Source organism: Cryptomeria japonica, chromosome 4 (assembly GCF_030272615.1).
Source record: "Cryptomeria japonica chromosome 4, Sugi_1.0, whole genome shotgun sequence".
Classification (NCBI taxonomy): domain Eukaryota; kingdom Viridiplantae; phylum Streptophyta; class Pinopsida; order Cupressales; family Cupressaceae; genus Cryptomeria; species Cryptomeria japonica.
Genome location: NC_081408.1, coordinates 642,496,017 through 642,522,463, shown reverse-complemented (window position 1 = coordinate 642,522,463; position 26,447 = coordinate 642,496,017). Strand labels below are relative to the sequence as shown.

The window sequence follows — 26,447 nt, the reverse complement described above, 5'->3', positions numbered from 1 at the left end:
TAAGGCATGTTAAACTTTACATCAAAAACATCATTATATTTAGAACACATATCTAAACAAGTTTAGCACCAATTGGAAATGGAATACTCATTAGCTTACAATCATGGTATTGAATCATTGCAAAATGATTTCCCCATATTTGAAATGGCAATTGATTGAATGGATTGCAAAGGAGATGAAAGCTCCTTAAATAAACAATTGCAAATGATGTTTCTAAAATAGAAACCATCATGAACGAAAGCTAGAATAGAAAGTTTCTAAAACTAACTAAACTAACTTAAATACATAAATGACCATTATATGCTAAATATTAACAATATTACTTTAATATCCTCCCTTAATGGTCATTCTACTAACTGTTGAGACATGGACCAGCTAGGACTCGAACCTAGGATCTTTCCTACGCTGCTGGAGTGCTCTACCATTGAGCTACTGGCCCCTCTTGGACCAATCCATCGTCGGTCTGGGTGTGGCTTATTTCCAACACCAACACCCCCCCTTAAGCCACACCTCTCGTGTGCTTGGGGCTCCTAGCCTAGACCTGGCTCTGATACCATGTTGAGACATGGACCAGCTAGGACTCGAACCTAGGACCTTTCATATGCTGTTGGAGTGCTCTACCATTGAGCTACTGGCCCCTCTTGGACCAGTCCATCGTCGGTCCGGGTGTGGCTTATTTCCAACACTAACACTAACTACACCAAGTTGCCCCCTAAATTTCACAAACTTGTTTGGGCTTAGAGATTGATCTTCAGTTGGAACTTGCAACAACATGGATCCATCTTCAACAAGCTGTTGTATGAAGTGACAATGGAGTTCTACATCCGTTCGCTTGTTAAAGATTGGATTCTTGGCAAGTTTTAGCACCCTTTGGTTGTCACAAAACAAGGGTGAGATGCCATGATTGATGTAGACACTGATCGTCTTATCTTCAGTCGAGATGTTGTCTTTGATGAAGAACGATGACCGTTTTAGCTTTCCTCGTCTAAGGGTGAGATGTCCGTCTTCCATTTGGTTCGCCTGATGGGAGGGATGATGCAGATTTTGAATTTGATGATGCATTGCCTGAATTTCCTCTGGATGATGCTAATCTTCCACCTGTACCTGTTCCACCTCCCGTTCTACCTCCAGTTCCAGTTATTCCTCTTGCATTTGATGTTGGTTCTTCTACTCTCCAGCCTAAATGGTGGGCTAAGACCATCAATGATCTTTGTCTTGATTAGCTCAGTGAGGGTAGATCGTCCAGGAACAAGAGCAAACAACAGGTATACAGTAAATTTTGCTCTCATGGCCAACATTCATAGTATTTATGAGCCTTAGACATATGCAGAGGCAAAAGGGATTCCAGAGTGGGAACATGCAATGGACGCAAAATTCCAGAGTCTTCTGAAAAACAACACCTGGGTTCTCTCTGATCTTCCTCTACGGAAGAAGCCCATTAGCTGCAAATGGGTATATAAGGTCAAGTATCATGCAGATGGTACCTTAGATAAATACAAGACCAGATTGGTTGCTTGAGGATTCACACAGTTGGAGGGCATTGATTATGAGGAGACTTTTGCTCCTATTGCCAAGATGAGTACCATTTGTCTTCTTCTTGCTATTGCAGCTCAGTTTGGATGGAAAGTCTATTAGATGGATGTTACGAGTGCCTTTCTCAACGGTGAGTTGCAGGAAGAAGTCTACATGATGCAACCTCCTGGTTTCAAGGTTGTTGGCAAAGAACATCAAGTATGTAGACTCATGAAAGCACTCTATGGACTCAAACATGCTCCTTGAGCATGGTATATCAAGATTGATCAGTACTTAGTTGCTCATGGTTTTCAGCGTTGCCCTTTTGATAGTAATCTAGTAATTTGTATATCAAGCACTCTGGTGATGATGTTCTCTTTCTTGTTGTCTATGTGGATGACTTGATCATTATTGACAGTTCAGCCCATTTGATTGCAGAAATCAAACAAGACCTGGGCAAGGTTTTGGATATGACGGATTTGGGGCTTCTCCATTATTTTTTTGGTGTTGAGGTTTGGCAGATTGATGATAGCATTTTTATTTCTCAGTCTAAGTATGCCAGGAACTTGCTTGACAAGTTTCGAATGCAAGATTGTAAACCTGCTTCCATGCCTATGGAGACATGACTGAACTTGTCAGCCAAGTTTGATTCTCCTCCTGTAGATGAAACAATGTTCAAGCAACTAGTGGGTAGTTTCATCTATCTCACCTCCACTAGACCCGATTTTAGTTTTGCAATGCGCTACATTTCACGCTTCATGACAGACCCCAAGGCTGATCATTGGGTAGCAGCGAAGTGTGTGTTGTGTTATGTGAAGGGCACTTCTAACTATGGACTTCTTTACATTGGGAGTCACGATCCTAGACTCAGTGGTTTTACAGATTCAGATTGGGAAGTTCAGTTGATGACACGAAATCAACCTCTAGGTATGTGTTTAGTTTGGGATCTAGTGCAGTCACATGGACTAGTAAAAAGCAGCAGACAATGGCTCTCTCCTCAACAGAAGTAGAGAATCGAGGAGCAGTTAAGGCAGCTTGTGAGGCAGTTTGGCTTCGCCGGATGCTTGCGGATCTGCAAATATTTCAAGCAGGTCCGACTCCCTTGTTCTGTGATAATCAAGGAGTTCTCAAACTTGCCAAGAATCCCATCTTCCCTGAAAGAACCAAGCATGTGGAAACTCATTGCCATTTTATTCAGAAGCTTGTTGAAGACGACTCAGTTCAGTTGCACTATGTTCCAACTGCGGATCAGACTGCAGACATTCTTACCAAGTCTCTCAGCCCAGATAAGTTTGCTAAATTCAGGGGGCAGCTTGTTGTTGTTGACAAATTGACCATTAAGAGAGGGTATTATAATAATATTATTTATTATTATTTAATGGTCAATTATGTAAATATTGTAATTTTAGTTTCTTTCTATTTTACGATTGTTTCTTTTTAGAAACATTGTTGTTGTAATTCTATATAATGATCTTTTTGATCATTTGTAAATACAATTAAGTTTTTACCAATTACTTCTTATAATAGGTCCTCAAGCAAAATATTGTGAAAATTTTGTGAAAATGGCATCCCTGTCTTCAAGTTAGTCTCATTCTCTTCATCAAAATATATACATGAATTATAACATATAAGTTTAAGAAAGGAAAGCACTTTGAGTTATATTTCATGTATATATTGGCGGGATGTTCTAGAGTGGTTTAAGATGTCTAGGAGTTATAATGTAGATTCTAGGTTTTAGAAGATTTATAAATTTTCAGACCTAGTCAAATTTCAGTAATCAACAAGCTTCTATCAGCATTCTATCACTCTCTCTATCCCACTCTCTTTATCTCCCACGAACTTTAGACCTATCTCTCTCCCTATCACTCTTCCTCTATCCCCTCTCTCTACCTTTCTTTATCTTACCATCTTCTCTATCCCCCAAGATCTAGACCTATCTCTCAATGTCTCTCACTCCAACCCCCAGACCCGTGTAGGGGTGCTACCCTCAATCTTGTTTTTGTGTAGCTCCCCAAACTCCCATCAAACTATAAGTCTAAGCAAGTAGTAGGGCAACGATGAATCATGATAAAAAAACTCTACGTAATGCATATCCCTTGTTGCAAATCTCTGCATATTCATAGTCAAAGCCACAATCAAGACCCCTGCAAGGGGCAGTATGCATATCCCTTGTTGCAAATCTCTGCATATTCATAGTCAAAGCCACAATCAAGACCCCTTCAAGGGGCACTGCCCCTTGACCCCAAACCTCCACCCACCATTCCTATTTTTTATGCCATCATTTCCATGTTTTTTTTGTTTATTAGTTAAAAACTTTAAATTTCACGTAGTATACCAAAGTTTCATTTTCAATCCTTATACTTATTCTTGGTTTGCACTTTGCCCCCAAAGTTCCAAAGCTCTGCCCACCATTGTTAATGTTCAAATTTCAAATTTTCAATGCAATCGTTTTCATGTTTTTAATGTTTATTAGTGTAAACTTTACATAGTGTGGCGAAGTTTCATGTACAGTTCTTATCCTTATTCTTACACATCTTTTTATAGCTAATTTTTTGAGTACTATATGTATTTGTGCTAACCCCCTGCTGCTGTCCCTGTCCCTGCGTCCCTGCGTAAACTCTGTGGAACAATGATATAGCATGACAATGAATGTTGGATGATGTCTGTAGGAGTCTGCATGCCAACCACATTCCGAAAAGAATTTTTTTTTGTACTTCTCATACTATGACAAATACACCTTTGAATACCATATCAAGAATTTTGAAATTCATAATTTTTTTGAACAATGTAATAAGAAATCCAAATTATTGCTGTTAGTGTTAATTGTTATATAATTTATATCATCAACTATGAATTTGAATCCTGATATATTTATTGGTGTTATACTACAGTCATTGCTGCCACTGCTGTCATGAAAAAATTTAATCGCTGTTAACTGTCATGATAGATTCAACAGTCCATTTTTAATTGTTATGAACTATTTTTTTTTAACATAATAAAAATTTGCTTTTTTGTAGGGGATGCCTAGCTGTCCTTGGGTCAGGGTATTTTTGAGACGTTCCCAATCGCCTTGGGGATGGCTAGGCATCCCCTACATTTTTCCTGCCGTCTCTGATTTTGGGGACACGTTCCAGGACGCTTCTGGATTTCCTCAGATTCTGGGGAACAGCTACGGGATGTCCCCTAACATCCCCCCGTCCCCAAACGCCTCATGGGATTGGGATGGGAGTTTGAGGCATTCCCATGTAAAGATTTTTAGCTTTTTCTTTTTGATCCCAAGCTATTTCATTACTTACCATTTCTTTTCCTTTCCTAAAATGATTTGCATAGACTTCAACAAATATAGTATCTGGTAATATACTGCTTTCCCTATCTTGAGGGGAATAAAACTTGTTTAGTGTAAATAATCATGAGTTACTTTTTGCATCCAATTTATGACGTATCTCATCATCTATGTGAACATAAGTTAAGCAACCAAACACTATAAAATGTGCTACTATGGGCTTTCTCCCATATCAAGCTTCGTAGAATGTCCAGAACATATGGTCCATACTCTTTGCTTGCAACATATGTTCTTTCTTTATGTCACTCCATTTTGCTCCAGTGTATATGGTGCTTTTAATTCTCTTGATTCTATTCCGTGCACAAAATTCATTAAATTATTTTGAACAAAATTCATTGTTTCTATATGTTCTTTAACACTTTATATATCTTTCTCTTTCTTTTTCTACGATAGCCTTAAATGTCATGAATGCTTCGACTGCATCGCTCTTATTCTGAAAAAAAAATCCATATGTATCTAGTAAAAACATCAATAAATGTAATCTGTTATTTGTATACTTGTGCTTGTCTTGGATGTAGAACCACACAAATCTTGAGTGAATAAGCTCCAATGGCTGATTTTCTCTCCATTCACTTTCATTAAATCTGGTTCTTTGGTGTTTTGAAGTACAGAACCCTTGCACACTTAGTTTCCCTTTGCTTGAATTTATGGTAGCCTATCATATTTCTTTGATATGACATAGACCGTAGTTTGAGGACCCTCTAAGGACTCTCCAGACTCCCGAGTCCAGTTGCCATTGACTCCCGAGGTGAGTCCGGAAGAGTTCTGGGGAGTACACGTCCAAGGCTCCCCCCAGGACTCTCCGAGTCCCAGACTCAAGCTTCAAATGGCACTAATCTTCATGCCTATTGTAAGTGAATGCCTGGTTTGACTTACTAGGAATATATCTCACTAAGTCTATATATTGGCCCTGCATGCCATTATATTGTTCTGTTTTGACATATTACTGTGCCACTATTGTCTGGTGTTCACTTTTGCTAATTGTGCCTAGTCAAGGCGCTGTACACATCACCAGAATGGATAGACAACCAGTTGCTTCACCTTTGCTTAGTTGTACTAAATGGTTTGTAAATTCTAAATATAGATCTTACTTTCCACATGGCACTAACCTTTATGCCTATAGGAAGTAAAAGCAGAATACAATTTAATAAGGAACATATCTCATCAAGTCACTATGTATTGATCTTGTGTGCCATTAAATTGCTCTGTTCCAACATATTACAGTGCAGCTATTGGCTGGTGTTCACATTTGCTAATAATTGGCCTAGTCTTATCACCAACAATTTCTTTTACAAAATCGTATCTTTGCAGGTAGCTGCCTTCTTGATATTAGTCAATGTCACAAAATTTTGTGTTGACAGGATCGATCAGCAAGAGTCATAAATTTGAAACTTTCTCTGTACATTTAATTTTTATCTATTGACATAATGTAATTTTTAACTGGTACAACTACAACTTTACTTTCCAAGACATAGATTTATCTCTAGTGGATTCTGTGTGTTTAGTGATGACATATTTGTTGTATAATTACAAGTTATTGTTTTTAATAAGCAATCCAAGTATATGCCCACAGTACATTAAGAGGTGGTTCACAGGAGTGATTCATAGCACTGGTCAGAACCTTACAAGGTTTTGTCTCTCTGAACTACTCTTTTAAGCATGTTTCACCAATTTATAAGAGTTCTAATCCATGACTTGCTTAAAAAATACAAGTAGAGAAGACATTATTACCCTTTGATTCATTATATATGTATTGCCATTGATCCTATGAATGGATAAACTCAACCCATAACTTTTTATTGAATTACTTTTCCAATTATGAGTTATTACTGTTTAAATGAAATAGGGTTTACCTGATTACGGAAAGGAAAATACTGACTATGAAAAAAACATTCTCACTGGAAAATTGCAGTTTAATATCTCAACCACCTACATTTAATGAAAGCATCTGTAAAATTTGTAATGATGTAGAAAAATTTCTGAGGTCTTGCATACCATTTACAGTGAATAAAAATTCATGTTTCTTATCTGTCTGTCTCTGTCCATTTCTTATGGTACTTTTTGCGAAGCTCCTTTTGGTTTCCTCGTGTACTCTTTTTTTTATCTGTTGCTGTAAGGGGATCAAGTCATTGTTAAGCTGCGAAATATAAGATTGTAAATTTTTTTGAACATTTAGGTTGCTAGCAACTTTTAAATGTGCAGCCTTGTATTTTCTTACTTGTATTTCCTGGACTAACATTGTTAATTGGGTGGAAACGATTGTCCAAAATGTTAATAATTTCTCTTTCTTTACACTTTTCTATACTAAAAATTAGTAGTTGACATGGATTATATTGGGTGTCACAAAAATGTTACGTGGTATAGTGCTTAATCCTTAGGACACATTTTTCAAATTTCATTTGCTTGAAATTGACAGTGAAATATCTGGATTTCTGTATACACAATTTATGCCTTCTGCATTCTCATATCTCCTGATTGAGGTTGTGGTTGAAGCTGGAATGATGTTTTGAGTTAATGAATTTTTAAAACAAGTAAGGATAAGATTAGTTTATCTTTTGAATTTTATAACTAGAAGACTTTGGACCACTTATAGAACTCTCTTAAACACTTCATTTTGTCTTTAGACTCTTGATTTCTGATTGTAACTCTTGGCATGTGTCAGAAATATGCAGTGCTCTTTGACGGTAGGTTCATTGCAAAAATCTGAAAACAGCCATGGAAAGCGTTTCAAGAGCCGATGGGAGCCTGTTGTTGAAGAGAAACTAGAGAAGAAACATGTTCTGGCTGTAAATCATGAGTTTATCAAGGAGGACGTATTGAAAGAGGGCCAGAGTAAGGTAATTTCTTTTTATCATGTTGGTGTTGTATAGAATTTCTGAGATAGCATGACCATTTTCATTTCCATGGCTTTTACTGTTGTGAAGAATATTCTCCTTACAGATGGGATTCTTTGCAATTTTAATGAATTGTATGCACACTGGTCATCTTTGTACACATTTATTCATAAAGATTATGTTTAATTTTATTGCTTTCCTAGTAGATTAGATTAAATGATATTGCATGGCACAGATGATGCAAACATCCCTAGCCAAATGGAATACTATGAATGGAGTGTGGAACAAGTCCAAGCAATTACAACTGCAGGAGCAGTTTGATTCAAGCAAAATGCCTATGAGGCCATCAAAGAAGGCACGGAAAGTGGTTGATCAAGCTGCTGGTGGATGTGGGGATAATCTCAGTGATAATGAAGAGGAGGCTGGACAAGGAGGGCATTGTTTTGGTTCTAGAGAGTTGGCTGATACGCTAGAAGAAGAAAAACGGAGAGAAAGTAGGAGTAGACGCTTCGATAAGGGAAATGGGAGCAACATTACAAGTAGACAGCCTGGAATTACTGTGAGTGGAGCTGTAAGTGCTGCAAGAACTGCAAGTGCTTTACTGCTGGCAAGAAACTATGGAGATGCTGGTGGAAGAGCAGTGGAAGACATTGACTGGGATTCATTAACAGTAAAGGGGACATGCCAAGAGATAGAGAAACGCTATTTGCGGCTTACGTCTGCACCTGATCCAAACACTGTAATAGCCTCTTTTTGAGTTGCATCAGTTTTTGTCTTTTTATATTAAATTTCCTGTTTTCTAACAGTTTTGCAGCCAAGGATGTCCATTTTAGGTGTTTAGTTTCATTATATTATACTAATTACTTATGTTGGTTATACTCTATTCCTTACAGGTGAGACCTGAAGAAGTGTTGCAAGAAGCTTTGGCCATGGTGCAAAGTTCAACAAAGAACTATTTATATAAATGTGATCAGTTGAAGTCAATTCGTCAAGATCTTACAGTACAGCGTATTAGAAATGAATTTACAGCAAGGGTCAGTATGAGACTTGTATTCAAATTCTTTATGCTAGATATAGCATGCTGCAAATTAATGGTATTCCTTAGTTTTAGCTTCAATGCTTTTGATTGATAACATGGTAATTAGACTAGAGAAATGTCTATGAACATCTGTGATATTGTGTACTCAGCTGGTAACTCTTAGGATGAAAATCACCCCATAAATGGATTTTTGTTTCCAGTTTATTTAACATTGACTGTCTAAGAGGCTATTTTCATTTTCTGTCAAAACGTTTTAGGGCATGGATGTTGCAAGCAAGATAGAGGGATTACCCCCAGGGTCTGTCCCAAATCTTTGCTCTATCTTGATTTGATCTGCATGTTGCTGTTCAGTTTGCATCTGCAAATTACCTTTGTTTCTGAAAATGCATTAGGCAGTAATGATGTTGATGTATTTTGAATTTTGGTTTGTAGCTGATTATATTGTGTTATCTTTTAAGTTTTGGTGCTTCAATGCCTTGTGTTCATAGTGTGGGTGTGGGAATGAAGTAGGCGAGGAATGAGGACAACCAAAAGAAGTACCATATTCGTTCATAATTTTCAACATATGCAATTGTAAATCATATTTGTATGGTAGATTGTGGTATACTCAAACTGGATGGTCACCTCTCTACATATTTCCCTTTGATTAGAGTTATTTCAAACAACTCTCTCTTGTGCAGCATTGGCTTGATATCATTTTCATTTACAATTAGGTGGTGTTTTTGCAACATATCAAATCATATGATGTTTAATCATGATTCAACTATGTAACTTTGAGTCCATTTAATCGACCCATATTTCATGAGTAGTGGTTCACATGAAACCATCTCTCATGAGAATGAATGGTCTACTTAGCACTCATTGCATCTAGGTGATGCTCATAGGGGTGAAGCATCAAGACTTCTTGGAGGTGAACCTATCTCTCATGAGCATGAATGGTCCACTTAGCATTCATTGCATGTAAGTGATGCTCACAAGGGTGAAGCATTGTGACTTCTTGGGAACATGAATGTTTGACTTAGCATTCATTACGTTTAGGTGATGCTCACATGAGCAAAGCATTGGGACTTCTTATAACCTATTGCAACCCTTACATTTAATGATGGAATCAGATGAAAAAAAGTAATGATAGAACTATAGTAGGGGTGTGTGAAAAGTGAGATACGACTTGTGGTATCACAACACAAGGTCCACTCTAGGGACTTCAAAGGAAGCTACTTTATGTTGTGATTTTCAAGAAGGCCACCTTTTTATAGATAAACTCAATTTGCATCAGGGCTTTTATTGGGCATCACACTTTTGGTTAATCTCTATTGGCCTAGCTAGCTTGTCACAACTCTCATATAATCCACAATTGATTCATATAGAAATGTAGTGTTGAGTCATGTATTGTGTACCTTCTTTCATGATGGTCATAATGGATGGAAGTAGTGGCAATCTATCTTTTGTGTAGGGAAGATTGGTCTAGTAAAATAGTAGCTTATGAAAGGGATAAATAGTTTGTTTAGGAGAGGATACAAATACATAGTCTTGGGGTGTACAGCTTAGAGTACCATTGTTGTTATGACAAAACCACAAACATAGGTTCTTTTTGTTACTTCTTAGTCTCTAGTGATAGCACTTACAAGAAATGCATTAATTGTTTTAATTAAGGAAGAGATCCATAGGTTAGGGTCATGCCATGGTGGAATGGTCATATGCTAGTGAAAAGCCACTCTTTCGACATTGAAGGATATTCCTTGTTTGGATACATGCTTCACTTGGGTAGATATATGTTTGATCCCTTGTTATGACTGATTGAATCACAGCAATGCCTGATCTCCTTGGCATCAATTGATTGTGCTTATTAATGTGAAAACAAGTTGACTATGGCTTCTCACATTTCAAGCATGTTTCTCCCCCTCCATCTCTTCCTTGGCAAACAATTTCCCAAGTTTGAGTGATATAAGGTGAATAGGCTAAGTCCTTTTGGGCCCATCAATTCCAAAAAACCCAAAACCGGCATGACCAACTTGAGTGAGCAAGAGAGTAGTAGGTACAACCCCAAAGGCATATTGTAGGTTCAAGTTTCAACTATAAGTAGGAGGTGTGCCTTTCCCCAACTCTTCTCGACTCTTTATTCAATGAATTTGTTTAATGATGGAAGCCTTGATGCTTTGCACATGTGAGCATTTATGGTTGCAGTAAGTCTTGATGCTTCATCTTGGTGAGTAAATGGACCATTCATGCTCATGAGAGATGGATGATGCTTCACCCTTGTGAACATCACCTAGATGCAAGGAGTGCTGTTGATGCTTCACCCCTATGAGCATCTCAATGAGTGCTCTTGTGAAGTCCTGATGCTCCACTCGGTGAGCATCACTTAGATGTAATAAGTGCTAATTGGAGAATACATTCTCATAAGATATGGGTTCTTGTGAACTAGTACTCATGAAATTTGGGTAAATGAGTTCAACTCAAAAATTACGTTGTCGAATCTTGATAAAACATCATAATAATGACTAATAGAATCTGCGACCTTTCCTTCTTGTTTTTCAAGCCACAGACTTGCTTTCTGATTTAGCTGGATCTTAGATGTCTGATTTGATATAATTTATAAAGTCATAAAAGACTATTACTCAGAACTTGTAGATATGTATGCAAGGATTGTTGTGTGACAGTGGCAGCTAGCGTATCTCTTTTATGAATGATCTCGTGTCTATTTGGGTATGGTGCAAATTTAAATCCTCCCCTTACATGGGGCCAGATACACTATGTGAGAGAGACACCCAACTCTCTTTTCCGCCGTGTCTCCATCAACACAATACAATACATGATCTGCTCATATCTAAAGTATATATTCATGGAAGCATTGTGCTTAACAAGATTTGTCACAATGCACATGGTGTGGCAGACAGAAGTTCATGCCAAAGCAAGACATCCAAAACATAAGGGAGGTTGAGGTGAGCCAAAATTTGTGTCAGGTTACTTGCAGGAAATCTTTGCAATTCTTGAACTGTTACGAAAATTGTTTGTCAACAATTGGACTGTTAATTTGTCCAAGGATCCAAGCATGCAGGTGCTTGTTATCATCTGATATTATCCCAAGTACAGATTCAGTTGCAATATGGCTTATGGTATTGAAAGTAAATTAAATCCACTTAAACTTTTTAGTTGTATTTTCTTATCTATATTCATCTCTATTGTCATTGTCAATGTAATGAACATTATAAGTACTTGGTCTGACTAATCCTGGACAATGTTCTATCCAACCAAACCTGGGTATATTTTTTACATTAATATAATTTAAAAACGGAAAAAAGTTTAAAGCTAAGAGCATTTAAAACAAAAGTTTATCAAAATAAATTCCTATACACCAATTTATTTGTATTTTTAATTTTTTTAGTGAAGTCAAAATGCGATTTTGAATATTTAGATTTTTCCAAACCAAAACTAACTTGTTTTGAAATTCCAAACCTCCAAACCTTTTCTTCCTCTTAAACACATCAAATTTTTAGCATTTTGTTATTTTAATAGAATAATCTCAATAATGAATTGCCTTTACTTTACCTTGGGAATCTTCACCGAGGGTCAGTTTTAAAATTGACCCTCATGGTTGCTAGATGCAGTTAAGTATTATCAGTAAATTTTATTTTAGGTCTCTAAGAAATCTCATTACTTCAAACAAGATATGCCAATACACAGCTTGGAAGCATTGCTAGAAATGATGGCTCGTTTTAAATTATTTGATAATCCATTTTGATATGTCATGGTAGTCGATGGAAATATTGCTGTGGCATTGATGATCACATACAACATTCTGAAATTATAGAGATTAATTTTAGATCAATCTTGGGAAATTGACGCACCATATTTTGTATAATCATACAGGTTTATGAAACTCATGCACGATTAGCCCTGGAGGCTGGAGATATGTCAGAATTCAACCAGGTATGACCTACTGAATTATGTAGCCTGTGTTGATTTTTGTTACTTTTCCTGTATTACTGTTTTTAGTAATATCACTCAGTTTCATGGTTTAATTGTTATGTGAGCATAACATGCCTTGCATTTATCTTTTGGAAGTGCATAATTTTAGTCAATGAACTGGAATTTGATTGAAAAAGAAATTCTGAAATTGATAACTTAATCTGAAATAGAGAAATTTCATAACTTTTTCACGTGATGGGATATTTTTGATTGCTTCTAATAGAAGAATATGTGGTCCTAATTTGTTTCATGCAACTTTCAAGTGTCCTGAACATTCAAAGTTTCAAGCTCACAGTGTGTTTATGAAATCAGAATAAAACAAGGTCACCAGGAGACGGGGCTACTTGGAGCCTCCGGAAACTGGTACCGGTACCGGTACGGCTAATTTTCAAAAATAGGAGATGGGGGTACCTGGAGATGCCAATAATATAATTCAATAATCTCCAAAAAAATATCATGACATAGAACTTTGAAAACAAGAACAGTGGCAAAGTTTAACATTAACTCTAAAGTTTAAATACACAAATCAAAATGTCAAATGTCATTGTGTCAAAGAGTCAAAGATCTCAAAACTCACACTACATATCATATTGAAATTCAAAAATATTGATAGTTTGATGCTGGTACACAAACAAAAAACAAAATCAGAAATCTATAGTCTACTCTTCAATCTTTTAATCATCCATATCAAGGTCCTCAGCTATGATGCTCTCTAGACAATCATCACTCTCAAACTTAGGTTCCTCTGATGGTAGTAGAACTTGGGTAATTCATAAAGGCCATATGTTTCAACCGCTTCATCCATGATGGCTGCTGAATGATAGAAAACAATGTTTTTATTTTGTTTTTGACCTTTTCATGCGCCTTTGGTCAGAGGAGATGCGTGGGTGATGACTAGAAACCTGGTGGGAGATGGGGAGACAGCAAGAGATGTGGAAGTGAAGTCTCCGGCTTAAAATTAAGACTCAAGAAGCACGAAAAGTCTCCAAGACGCATCTCAGGTGGGGAGATGCGTCTCCAGGTTACAGAGAAATAAAATAATTTCCTTTGAATCTGCAGCCAAAAAAACATCTGTGATAGAAATTCCTTGGCAAGATCAAATAAATATAAATCGATGGCATGCTTAAAGTTCATTTTGGGAAAGTTCTATTGATTCTTTGGGTTTTGAAACTTATAGGAATTCAAAGTTTTACATTTTTATTAGAAATTAATTCACTGTCTAATTTTATAATACAAGATGCCCGACATCATCATATTTATCTTTTTTTGTAATTTATTGATTCTTTTGGTAAATTAATCCGATTTTACAATGTTTTGTACTTAAGTAGCCAGTCGTGTACCCAATCAAGTATAGTTTTGGTTTGGAGATAGGGCTGTCGTGGGAGCGGCTAGGGCAGATTCATACCATCTTGAGTTCCATGTGGGTACACCTACCCGCTCTTTGTTGTCACACGTTCCTTATGGATATGCCTGCCACATACCCCTAGGAAACTTGGGGTGGCAGGGCTGCACTCTGGCCACTCTTGTGGCGCTCTTGCAGTCAACAAGCTGGTTTAAAAAAATAAAATATGGCAAAAATGAAAAGGAGCATTTCATAAACATTGAAACACAAAAATCCCTAAAAAGTGCCTAAAACCTAAAACACACTTATTATGTTTGTTGTTTGACAAACACAGATAGTAAACCTATTTCACACAAGCTCATTCTTGTTATGCGATTTTTACATTTTGGAAGATGTTTTTCTTTCGAAGGAAAATGATCACAAAGTGCTTAGGGGACAAATATACCTTGCATGGAGGAGGTTAGGTATGTAGTTTAACAAAGTCTTTTAGTTTTTAACAAATTTTTTTCTAAATTTTTTTTTTCGGTAATAATTTATGTTTTATTGATATTCAAAAATAAAGTTCGCATAACATGTCTAACAAGTATCTGAACCAAAAAAAGGGCAAAATTGCCAACCCGATAACAACCCTACCAAAAATGCCATTACAAGACTACTCCACCATCCTGCCCAATTACATAAAAAAAACTGGCTAAACCAAGTCTAAAAAAATGCCAATCCAGAAAGGACACGTCACCACCAAAAAACGGAAAGCACCAACTCACTGGACTTTTCGCTGACGATTGTTCCTCACCACCCTGGCCTCTCTGTTCTCCATCGCCCTCGTCGGTCTAGGATGCAGCACCCGTCTCTGCCCATGCTCGGCCTCTGCCTTGGCCTGCGCAATGAAAACCTCCAGCACTTTAATCAAATAGCTTCAAAGCGTCCCATCCCCTTCTAGCCTCCTGCCTGCGGTGAAATTTACACATTCCCCTTGCCCATCGAAGAAAGAGGAATAAACCTGCATTGCCACCATTCTCTTCGGCCTCCAATCCCTCATGAGCATCAAACCCCACACCCGACACCTCCCATTCCATAATTGAGTCCATCCCTACCAGAAAATCTTCATGGACGATTGTCTGCATCACCTTCTTTATTGTAGCCGTGTCTTCTTCCAGCTCCAAACCTCAAGCCATGATAAGGGAGAAAACATCCATCTTTGTTTTAAACCTGAATTTGAGTTGACTGAAAGGCCCCCCGACCACAATTGCCTCACTCTGGGCTAACAATTCATCTAAAGATTTGAACATCTTTTGCATTTGACCCATGGTGATCTCCCCGAAGAAAGAGTAAACTCGTCTCCTGCTTCGAAGAGTGAAGTTGGCCTCCATGCTCGCCCCACTTCCCACTTCACCACCTCTCAAATTATATCTGTAAACTTCTCAGAGCTCTGCTGCAACTACAGTTATCTTCTCAATGAAACCTCGAGAAGGAAGGGAATGAAATAAATGCCAACTCATAAAACTAAAGAAACATCATTAACAAGCAAATCCGCTATGACATCGTACACTCAGTCCGCTATGACATTAATGTACGCCACCTGCTCCCTCCTCAAAGCAGACATTTCAAAAATCTTCCCATCTAAAATCACCCACTGCATTAAATGTGAGAGCCCACTTGGAAAGAATATCTGCCTCAACATTGCCAGTTCGTTAACATGGCTTAATTGGAAATACTCAAAATACTTCATCTCTTCGAGGGTTTTGTAGATCCAACCTTGTAAATGCCATGCCTCAATTCCTTTCTTCATTAATGCCAGAATGATAATCAGAGAATCTCCCTCTAAATGCACTTTTCTTGCGCTTAACATCTCACACATCCTAACGGCTAATAGCATTGCCGTTGCTTCAGCCAAATTATTTGAACCGTCCACCAACCTCTGAGCACCAATAGCCAAAGTTTCACCCTTCCAATTCCTCACAATAACCCCTGCCCTTGAAGGTCTTGGGTTGCCTTTAGAAGCCTTGTCAAAATTCACTTTCCACCATCCCTCCAATGGTCTCTCCCATTCAACAATCGAATGATCTTGGTTGGTAAAAGGGTTTATGGTAACAAGTGAGAATCGAACCGGAGTTGATGCGTAGCACCGGGATCATTAGCCTAACACTACGCCTCACGACTCGTCTTCACACCAACTCGGCTACTCATGCACCCTTAATTTTTTTCTAAATTTTGATGAGCTTTAAGTTGAAAAATATGATTTTTTTGGAAAAAAAAACAAGCTTCAAAATTATTCAAAATGTTTTTTGGTGTTTGTTTTGGACTTTTATTTGTTTATGCATATTGTAGGGTTGTTTTTTGTTTTTAAAATTATTAAATTTGCAGTGTTCCATGGAGGTTTAGGATGGGCAGACTCAGGGATGGGGGGACAAAGGGCCTAAGTTGGTGGGGGGGGGGGGAAGGGGGGTGATGCTGCTATACATATAGTACTTGAAAAACTAGTTATGAAAATATGATTACGAGTAGCATGAAAATATCATAAAGATGATTATTTAAAATGTAGTGAAGGGCACATAAAACCAAATAAAATTAGGTTTAAATTAGGGTAGATAAAACCAAAAAAATTTAAATATAAAAACACACTTTTTTTGACACCCAGGGACGAGAGACTTCCAGTTGGTCCCAAGATGCTCGAGGGATGCTTGGGTGTCCCCGAGATGTCTAGACATCCTTGACATCTCTAAACATCTTGGTGGTGGTTGCAGGACGGTGGGGGGATGCCTCACCCTCGTTCCTGCATCCCGGAGAGGTTGCTGTCCCAGAATCGTGGGGGCTAGTGGGGAAATGCATCCCCGTGTTTCACTGAAATTTTGTAATTTTTATGACAACAAATTGCAATCTATTTGGAATAGTCACTAGTGTAAGTTCAGTGGGTCTTGAAGCAAACAAACAATTTGAATATGATCAAGCATCTCATCTATGGAAATATGTTACGGTGCTTGAACAACTTCCAAGAGGTTGGTCTTTTATTTGGAATTTTAACTAGTGGGTGTTAATTTTAGTACTTTCAGATTGAATAAAACTCAGAAAATCAGAATTAGTTTTAACTAGGTTAATTAAATTTATTGTTTTCCAGATTTAAGCATAGTAAAGGAAATGAATGCATAAAGACAAAGCGCAGTTACCCTGGGAAAACCTCCTAGGAGGAAAAACCTAGCCAGAAAAGATCCTCAGATCTGATTATGGTTTTGAATTCAACTGATAATTACACACTTATCTGGAGTATAGATGTTGTAGTCACAAGGAAGATGACATAGAAGTCTACACAATTAGTTTGCTAATGGAGATCATGATTTGCAGTCCTCCTAATCAGATTTGCTGTGTGTAACAAGGGTAGCAGCACCTTTCAAGTAGTTCGCAGTCCTTCTATAGGGTTTGTTTGGGCCTTCAATGGAGTTCTCTATCTCTTGGTGGTGATCTGCTGCCTTTGATGAAGTTCTCTGTCTTCTATTAATGATCTGCTGCACTTTAATGTAGTTCGCTGTTATCAACTGCCTTGAATATATATTTTGCATCTTCTTGCAAAACTGAATGAATGATGTTATGTGAAGTATATGCTTTATTTATAGGAGTAGTAATAGTTCTTAATCATGTCGGCCTTCTTTGCAAATTAAACATATTAATTTATTTAATTCCTTTTAAGCGAATTGGATAGGGTCGGCCCTATCATGGAGGCGAGTTGGGTTTGGATGTAGCGTGGAGACCTTTTAGGTGGAGCCGAGAGGTTTGGGCCTAGCCCTATATGTTGGAGGCGGATTCCAATGTTGCCCAAGGCAATTGGAATCCGCTAGCCCTAATTACAAACAACACTGCCTCTTAATTAGGGAAGAGAATCATAACCATAATCTTCCATCTTGCACACAAGCAAGTATGAAACTACATAATCATGATCTTCCAACTTGCACACAAGCATAGACTGGATCCACCTTACATTGCCCGCAGAGGGTGGAGAGGATCTTTTCTACCATCTTACATTGCCCGCAGAGGATGGTCAACAATTACACTAATACCATCTTACATTGCCCACAGAGGATGGTTTAACAATTACACTTCTCTCTGAGAAGTTTTACAATACCATCTTACATTGCCCGCAGAGGATGGTTAATAATTACACTTCTCCTTGAGAAGTTTACAATACCACCTTACATTGCCTGCAGAGGGTGGTTTAACATTTACAATACCATCTTACATTGCCCGTAGAGGATGGTTAATTATTATACTTCTCCTTGAGAAGTTTTGTAATACCACCTTACATTGCCTGCAGAGGGTGGTTTGATACAACACATCGTATTATTGAGATTGAGACTCCCTTTCAATTAGGGTTTCATTTTCCATAATACCAAGTCTGTCCCTGAAGTACGGAAACTTCACTTTGGATAGAGGCTTGGTAAGAATATCTGCAACCTGCTCATCAGTGCGGATATACTTCAGCTGAATAGCACCTCTTTGCACCATGTCTCGAATGAAATGATAGTGAGTTTCCACATGTTTTGACTTGTCATGAAACACTGGGTTGATGGACATCTTAATACAACTCTGGTTATCACAGTGAATAACTGTAGGATCCCAAGCTTGACCAAACAGCTCTGCAAGAAGCTTGCAAAGCCACACTGCTTCTTTAGAAGCTACACTTGCTGCAATATACTCAGCTTCAGCAGTACTCAATGCCACTGAGGATTGTTTCCTGCAAGCCCAAGAGATTACTGCGAATCCCAAGCTAAAACAAATACCGGAGGTGCTTTTCCTGTCTTTGACGCTTCCAGCCCAGTCTGCATCAAAATAACCTTCCAAGGTTATTGGAGTGTTAAGTGGATACTTCAGCCCAAAACCAACTGTGCCTCGCAAGTATCTTAGGATATGCTTGGCTGCAACAAGATGAACATGTTTGGGCAAGCTCATAAACTGGCTGAGAGCATTCACAGCAAAACATATATCTGGTCTAGTGTTAACTAGATACATCAAAGAACCAATCAACTGCCGGTACTCGGATGGATCTGCAAATTCAGAGTTAGTTGCAGAAACACTTAACTTCTTTAAGTTAGATTCCATAGGAGTAGACATGGGTTTACAATCCATCATTCTAAATCTTTTCAAAATGTCAATAGCATACTTTCCTTGACTTAGAAAAATTTCGTTAGATCTTTGCCATACTTCTAGACCTAGGAAATAATGCATTAGACCTAAATCTTTCATTTCAAATTCTGAAGCTAGTTCTTTCTTGCATCTAATAATAAGTTCATCTTTACCAGTAAGAAATAAGTCATCCACATAAAGAACTAGAATTAGCATTTCATCATTGGCTACCTTAAAGTATATGTTAGAGTCAGCATCATTTTTACAAAACCCTAGACTTAGCAAGTATTTATCAATTCTTTCATACCAAGCACGAGGAGCTTGTTTAAGACCATACAGAGCTTTCTTTAACTTGCACACATGGGTTAATCTATCCTGAATCTCATAACCCTCAGGTTGCTCAATATAGACTTCTTCCTCAATGACACCATTGAGGAAGGCAGTCTTAACATCCATCTGATGTAGTTTCCAACCCCTAGCAGCAGCAATGACTATTATGGTTCTAATAAAAGTATATCTAGCAACAGAAGCAAATGTTTCTTCATAGTCTATGCCTTCCTTTTGAGAAAAACCACGAGCTACAAATCTAGCCTTATATTTTTCAATACTACCATCAGCATTATGTTTAATTTTAAATAACCATTTAGAGGAAACAACAGATTTACCTTTGGGTTTGGGCACAATGTCCCACACATCATTCTTGATGATTGACTGATATTCTTCATCCATAGCAAGCTTCCAGGCGTGATGACTTAAGGCTTTTTCAACGCTGCAAGGTTCAATTTCAATGAGATTACACATCAAAGAAACGTAGTTGGAGAATACCTGAGGTCTCTTAGCTTCATGGAAGGTGCCTCTGGGAGCAACAAATCTTTCAGCTTCTTGAATGGTGTTCCTTACCCAGAGAGGCCCCCTTTTGGTAATGACAATGTCACTAGGAATATCAGTGGGATTCATGGGTTCTGGAGGGTCATCATGATCATCTTGAGGAGGAGGTTGAACTTGCTCCCTCTGAATCTCAGGGTTAGAATCAACATTTATATTTTGATTGTCATTAGCTTCATCAATAACACAAGAACCTTTCGATTTCTTAAAAGCAATGTCTTCTTCAAATGTAACATCCCTACTTACCTCAACGTACCTTTGACCTGGGATGAGAATCATGAATGCCTTGGAGGATTCACTGTATCCAACTAGCATGCCTTTCTTTCCGGAGGGTTCCAACTTTGATCGCTTTTCCTTGGGCACATGAACATACACGAGACTTCCAAAGATTCTGAGGTGACTAATGTCTGGTTTGGATCCTATGAAGGCTTCTTCCGGGGTCATTTTCTTTAGGACACGATGAGGACATCTATTCTGGATATACACTGCTGTTCTAGAAGCCTTAGCCCATAGAAAGATCTGCAAGTCTTGATCGTGGATCATAGCCTTTGCAGCTTCCATAATAGTCCTATTCTTTCTTTCAGCAACACTATTTTGTTGAGGGTTGTATGGTACACAAAATTCCCTCTTAATTCCTGACTCAACACAAAAATCATAAAAGCTACCGGAGGTGTACTCACCTCCATTGTCAGATCTTAAGCATTTAATTCTTTTACTAGAGGAGTTTTCAGTTAATGCTTTAAACTCTTTAAATTTACTTAAGACTTCATCAGATTCTTTAGATTTCAAGAAGTAGATCCAAGTTTTCCTAGAAAAATCATCTATGAAGATTACGTAATACAGAAATCCACTAGGAGATGCTATAGACATGGAACCACATAAATCAGAGTGAACAAGTTCTAGTTTGTCTTTAGCTCTATTTTCACTTTTATGAAATGGACTTTTAACATTTTTGCCTATAGCACAACCTTTACAAGTGTTATCATGAATTTGACTAAGTTTAGGCATACCTTTGACTAATCTTTCAAGAGATGGAAGGGCTTGATAATGCAAATGTCCAAGTCTTCTATGCCATAACTCACAAGATTCCGGAGCCTCATTAATGAGGGCTTGAATAGGGTTAGTAGAGAGCTTATAAAGACTATCATATCTATGACCAATTATACGAGCAGATTTAAAATTAGCTTTCTTTGGCCAAGCAAGGACTTTTCCCTCAGAAAATGCAATTTGATAACCTTTATCTTCTAAAGCAGAAATGGAAATTAGATTTCTTTTAATTCCAGGAACAAACAAGATATCACTGAGGTGCAAGGAAATACCAGAATCTAAATTCAGGGAAGTAGAGCCAGAACCTTTTATCGAATAACGAGCGTCATCACCAATTACCACGTGAAGGCTGGTATCCTTTTCAACTAAGCCTAAAAGGTGATCGCAGTAACCTGTAATGTGTCTGGAGGCACCACTGTCAATCAACCATGTATTGCTATCTGAAGGATCACTGCTAGATAGAGCGGAGATGAATAAGAAGTCATCATTTTGTTTTGAGACTTCATTTAGGTTGGCTTCACTTTGGTTAGGGTTATTCTGACATTCTTTAGCATAGTGACCAAATTTGTCACATCTAAAGCATCTGACACGTGAGGTATCTCTTGGTTTCTTCCAAGGGTGTTGGGAACTAAATGATCTGAAATCCTTATTTCTTTTTGGATAAGGTTTCTTCCAATTTCCCCCTTTTTTGCATTGAGCTGCAAGCATGAGATGATCATCTACATGGGGACTTTTGGTTTGCCCCCTTGTGATGAGGCGAGACTCTTCTTGAATGCAATCATTCTTAAGGCGATCAAGGGAAGGCAACTCAGTCTTGCCACTGATAGTTTGGATAAATGACTCCCATGAGTGAGGTAGGCCATTTAGGGCAATCATGACAAGGTCTTTGTCTTCCAGGTTATGGCCAATTAAACCTAGCTGATTCTTTAATTCTGAAATTCTCATGAAGTAGGAAATAACAGAATCTTCTTTAGCCATTTTGATATTAAGTAGTTGCTGTTTTAAAGTAATTGCCCTACTGAGATTGTTAATTTCATATGTACCTTGTAAATGGCTGAACATTTCCCTTGCAGTGGTAAATGAGGCAATATAGGTGACTAGGTGGTCTTTGACTGAATCAATGAGAATCTTCTTGGCCTTGACAACATCCTTTTTGAATTGTTTTAGTTCAGCAACATCCATAGGCTCAGTTAGCTCTTTCGCTTCTATGAATTGGAGAAGATCTTCTTCCTCTAAGGCCAACTTGATTCGAACTTTCCATGCAGTGAAATTGAGATTCCCATCAAGCCTATCTTCAACTTTCAGCCCCATTGACCTGATCTGCAAAAGCTACATCAATCTGGAAATAAAGGTGTACCGAATTTTAAATCTGAAGATTTATCTAACCTATAGCTCTGATACCATGTTAATTTTAGTACTTTCAGATTGAATAAAACTCAGAAAATTAGAATTAGTTTTAACTAGGTTAATTAAATTTATTGTTTTCCAGATTTAAGCATAGTAAAGGAAATGAATGCATAAAGACAAAGCACAGTTACCCTGGGAAAACCTCCTAGGAGGAAAAACCCAGCCAGAAAAGATCCTCAGATCTGATTATGGTTTTGAATTCAACTGATAATTACACACTTATCTGGAGTATAGATGTTGCAGTCACAAGGAAGATGACATAGAAGTCTACACAATTAGTTTGCTGATGGAGATCATGATTTGCAGTCCTCCTCATTAGACTTGCTGTGTGTAACAAGGGTAGCAACACCTTTCAAGTAGTTCGCAGTCCTTCTATAGGGTTTGTTTGGGCCTTCAATGGAGTTCTCTATCTCTTGGTGGTGATCTGCTGCCTTTGATGAAGTTCGCTGTCTTCTATTAATGATTTGCTGCACTTTAATGTAGTTCGTTGTTATCAACTGCCTTGAATATATATTTCGCTTCCTTAGAATATATTTCGCACCTTCTTGCAAAACTGAATGAATGATGTTATGAGAAGTATATGCTTTATTTATAGGAGTAGTAATAGTTCTTAATCATGTCGGCCTTCTTTGCAAATTAAACATATTAATTTATTTAATTCCTTTTAAGCGAATTGGATAGGGTCGGCCCTATCATGGAGGCGAGTTGGGTTTGGATGTAGCGTGGAGACCTTTTAGGTGGAGCCGAGTGTTATTGGGCCTGGCCCTATATGTTGGAGGTGGATTCCAATGTTGCCCAAGGCAATTGGAATCCGCCAGCCCTAATTACAAACAACAGTGGGGTCCAGTTTAAGAGCACATATAGTTGAGTGAAAGTTCACTTATCTGTGCTAAAGTGGCCGTGGAATTAAAATATGGCATTCATCAGGGAACAAGAAAAAGTTGATGCCATGAGTGAGAGACCATAATTAAAAGCTCATCCTTTATCAAAGGAAACATCATTTAAGCCGCTTATAGATATTGCCAACATATTTTCTTGGAGACATCCTCTATCCGAGAAGATCCATCTCCTCGCAAAATAGGCCCATTGGTTAAGGTATTTCAAATTGAAACAAGAAACATTTCACTTGCTTGTTGCATTTACGTGAATGGTCTTCCTTTCAACTTGGTGAGATCACCACATTGGGGGCAATTGGTGGTGACAATCAATAATGCACTTTTTGGTTACATAATTCTTGGGTATGAAAAAGTGTGCATCACATTATTGCAAAAGATTTTCTTTTTTTAGAGACATCACTCAAAACAGTCAGGGATTCTTGGATAGAAACATGATTCTCCATTATTTTCGAGGGTGAAAGCAATATATACCATCATATGTCACAAGACATTTTATTTATGTCATATATATTTACATTCTAATGTGTTATTAATTTGCTTTTACACAACATTAGGTTGTTGGGACTCAAAGATTAATACAATCATTTTGAGATGACTTGTGAAGGTGAAATAGACATTGGGTGCTATGGTCATTAGTCACCAATGGAGTATTTGGAAGCAATTGAATTCAAGGAGGGCCTAATTGGTCAAGTCATTGAGCCTAGATGATGATTGATGGGCTTGTGTGGCCTATGTCTTGAGTTTCAACAAGCCTATCATGAGTATGATCAGGTTTGTTGGTACATATTGGCCATGTTATGGGGGAAATCTATGATGTCATTAACTCCATGATAGAAAAAATAAAGGTCATAATCTAAGTTGCCGGTTCGGGTTCGAAGAACCCGGTACGCCGGTACGACAAAATTTTGAAAAGGGGTTTGGGTTCGTTTGGGTTCGTTAGTACAAAAACATGTAAATTTTTTTTATATATATATATATTTTGATATTTGTGAAGCCTATAAGCATGAATTAAAATATGCATGTCACATAGCATCATATGAACAACAAAACAAACATAAACTTGTAATCATAGCATCATGATCATACCATAATTGATAATAGCATCATATACATCAAGTTTAATATCAAAATGACAAAATATTCAAATATCATTGTTTCAACTTTCAACAATATAAACTTAAAGTTTAATCATCAAATGGATCATCTAATTCTTCATCCTCCTCCTCCTCCTCCTCCTCATTGACATTGACATTACATGAGCCAATGCCACTTGCACTTGCACTATAAGTTGGCTCAATTTCCGAGTCATCAAGTGTCAATGCAAGAAGCTGAGAAGCAGGAGCATCCAAATCAGTATGCTCTGGCTCTATATCCCACATCTTTGTTTCCCCTTGTGTGTAGTCATGTTGTTTGTGTGAAAGAAGACGTAGGTTGGAATGCACATATACTAAATTTTCCGCTCTTTTTGATAGCAGCCTATTGCGCTTTACTGAGTGGATGAAAGAGTATGTGCTCCAATTTCTTTCTGAAGCAGATGAACTAGCAACCTATGAAGACAAAGTAAACAATTAAAGTTATACATTAATAAAAATAAAATTACTAGCAACCTATGAAGACAAAGTAAACTATAAATAAACTAAAACTTGTAAATTTAAAATTTTAATTAATTAAACTTACTTGTGATAAAACTTTTATAGCGAGGGGTTGTAGGTGTTGGAAGCATGTGCCATGGAAGTACCACCAGCTATGAGCATCTTTCTTGGATCTATGACGAAGTGCATCAACACTTAGACCATTCCCATTTGCGAATTCTATGAACTCATTTGTAACAACATCTCGCAAATCATCATCGGGATATAGTCTAAGAAATGCTGCCTTATACCCATCAGATACTTCTAGATCTCTCCATGGTGGAATCCTTCCTGGTTTATCAAGAAATTGATTGCTATAGTACTTAGGTGTCAAGGCATAGGCAAGAAGGTGCAAAGGAGTGGTCATCTTATTCCACCTCTCTACAATAATTACTTCCAGTTCTTTGAAGAATTTCTCCTGAGGATCATTCTCTTTTTCATTTATAGTGACCTTTATTTTTTCAAGCATTGAATCAATGCCATCATAAATCTCACCTATGCAAGGCCTATCCATGTCTGTATAGCGAATCATGCTCATGATGGGCTCAGTGATGCTTAGGAGATATGTAACAAGATCCCACCATTTCTCATTCAATATTCTATCCCTAATTTTTTCTGCCCTCTCATTGCTACTTTGCTTCCATACAGTCCAATTGGTGCTGATCACCATATTGCATAGTGCCACTCTAACTTTCACAAGTCGTCTTAAGACGATTGTGTTTGATGCAAAACGGGTCTCAGCAACCTATAACACAAATTAATGCCAAATGATTAAAAAATAAAGCCAAACTTTAAAGAAGAATACACAATATAGCTTACACAATGATATTATTAACATTGAAAATTCAAAAAAATCAGAAAATGTAAAATTAAATTACTATTTCACTTACCTTCAATAGCTCCAAATTTGAATAGGTTCTAAAAATCCCTTGAGACATGTGGTGGTTTGTGATGAACATCTGGATGTCCTCAGCCTCTGCATACACATCTTTGATCCATTTTATTTTTTGCCCAATCCTTTGTAGCATAAGATTGAGTGAATGTACCGCACAAGGTGTCCAAAAGATGTGATCATAGCGTTGCTCAACCAACAAACCAGCAGCTCTACAATTTTTTGCATTGTCCGTTATGACTTGGACAACATTGCGAGGTCCCACAGACTCAATGGCAGAGATGAGAATTTCTGCAATAAATTGGCCATCTTTTATTTGGCCCTCACAATCCACAGCTCTCAAAAACATTGCCCCTTTAGGGGACACCGCTATGACATTGATCAAGGGATGGTTTTTAGCATCTTTCCACCCATCTGAAACAATTGTTACACCTGTCTCAACCCATGAATCCCTTATGGGTTTCAATGCATCTTCAACCCTCTTCACCTCTTTCTCCAATAATGTTCCACGTACCTTCTCATAACTGGGGCCCTTATA

The 26,447-nt window shown here is 37.7% G+C and overlaps 1 protein-coding gene across 2 annotated transcripts in view; it reads left to right on the top strand.

The window, feature by feature from the left end:
• Positions 1 to 26,447, top strand: part of LOC131047685 (SAC3 family protein A) — a 79,864-nt gene that overhangs the window by 25,345 nt on the left and 28,072 nt on the right. For both annotated transcript variants that reach the window (XM_057981481.2, XM_057981482.2), the window contains exons 6-9: positions 7,518 to 7,692; positions 7,925 to 8,428; positions 8,583 to 8,723; positions 12,599 to 12,658. In XM_057981481.2, coding sequence (XP_057837464.2) covers positions 7,518 to 7,692; positions 7,925 to 8,428; positions 8,583 to 8,723; positions 12,599 to 12,658 — 880 coding nt within the window. The remainder of the gene's footprint in view (positions 1 to 7,517; positions 7,693 to 7,924; positions 8,429 to 8,582; positions 8,724 to 12,598; positions 12,659 to 26,447) is intronic.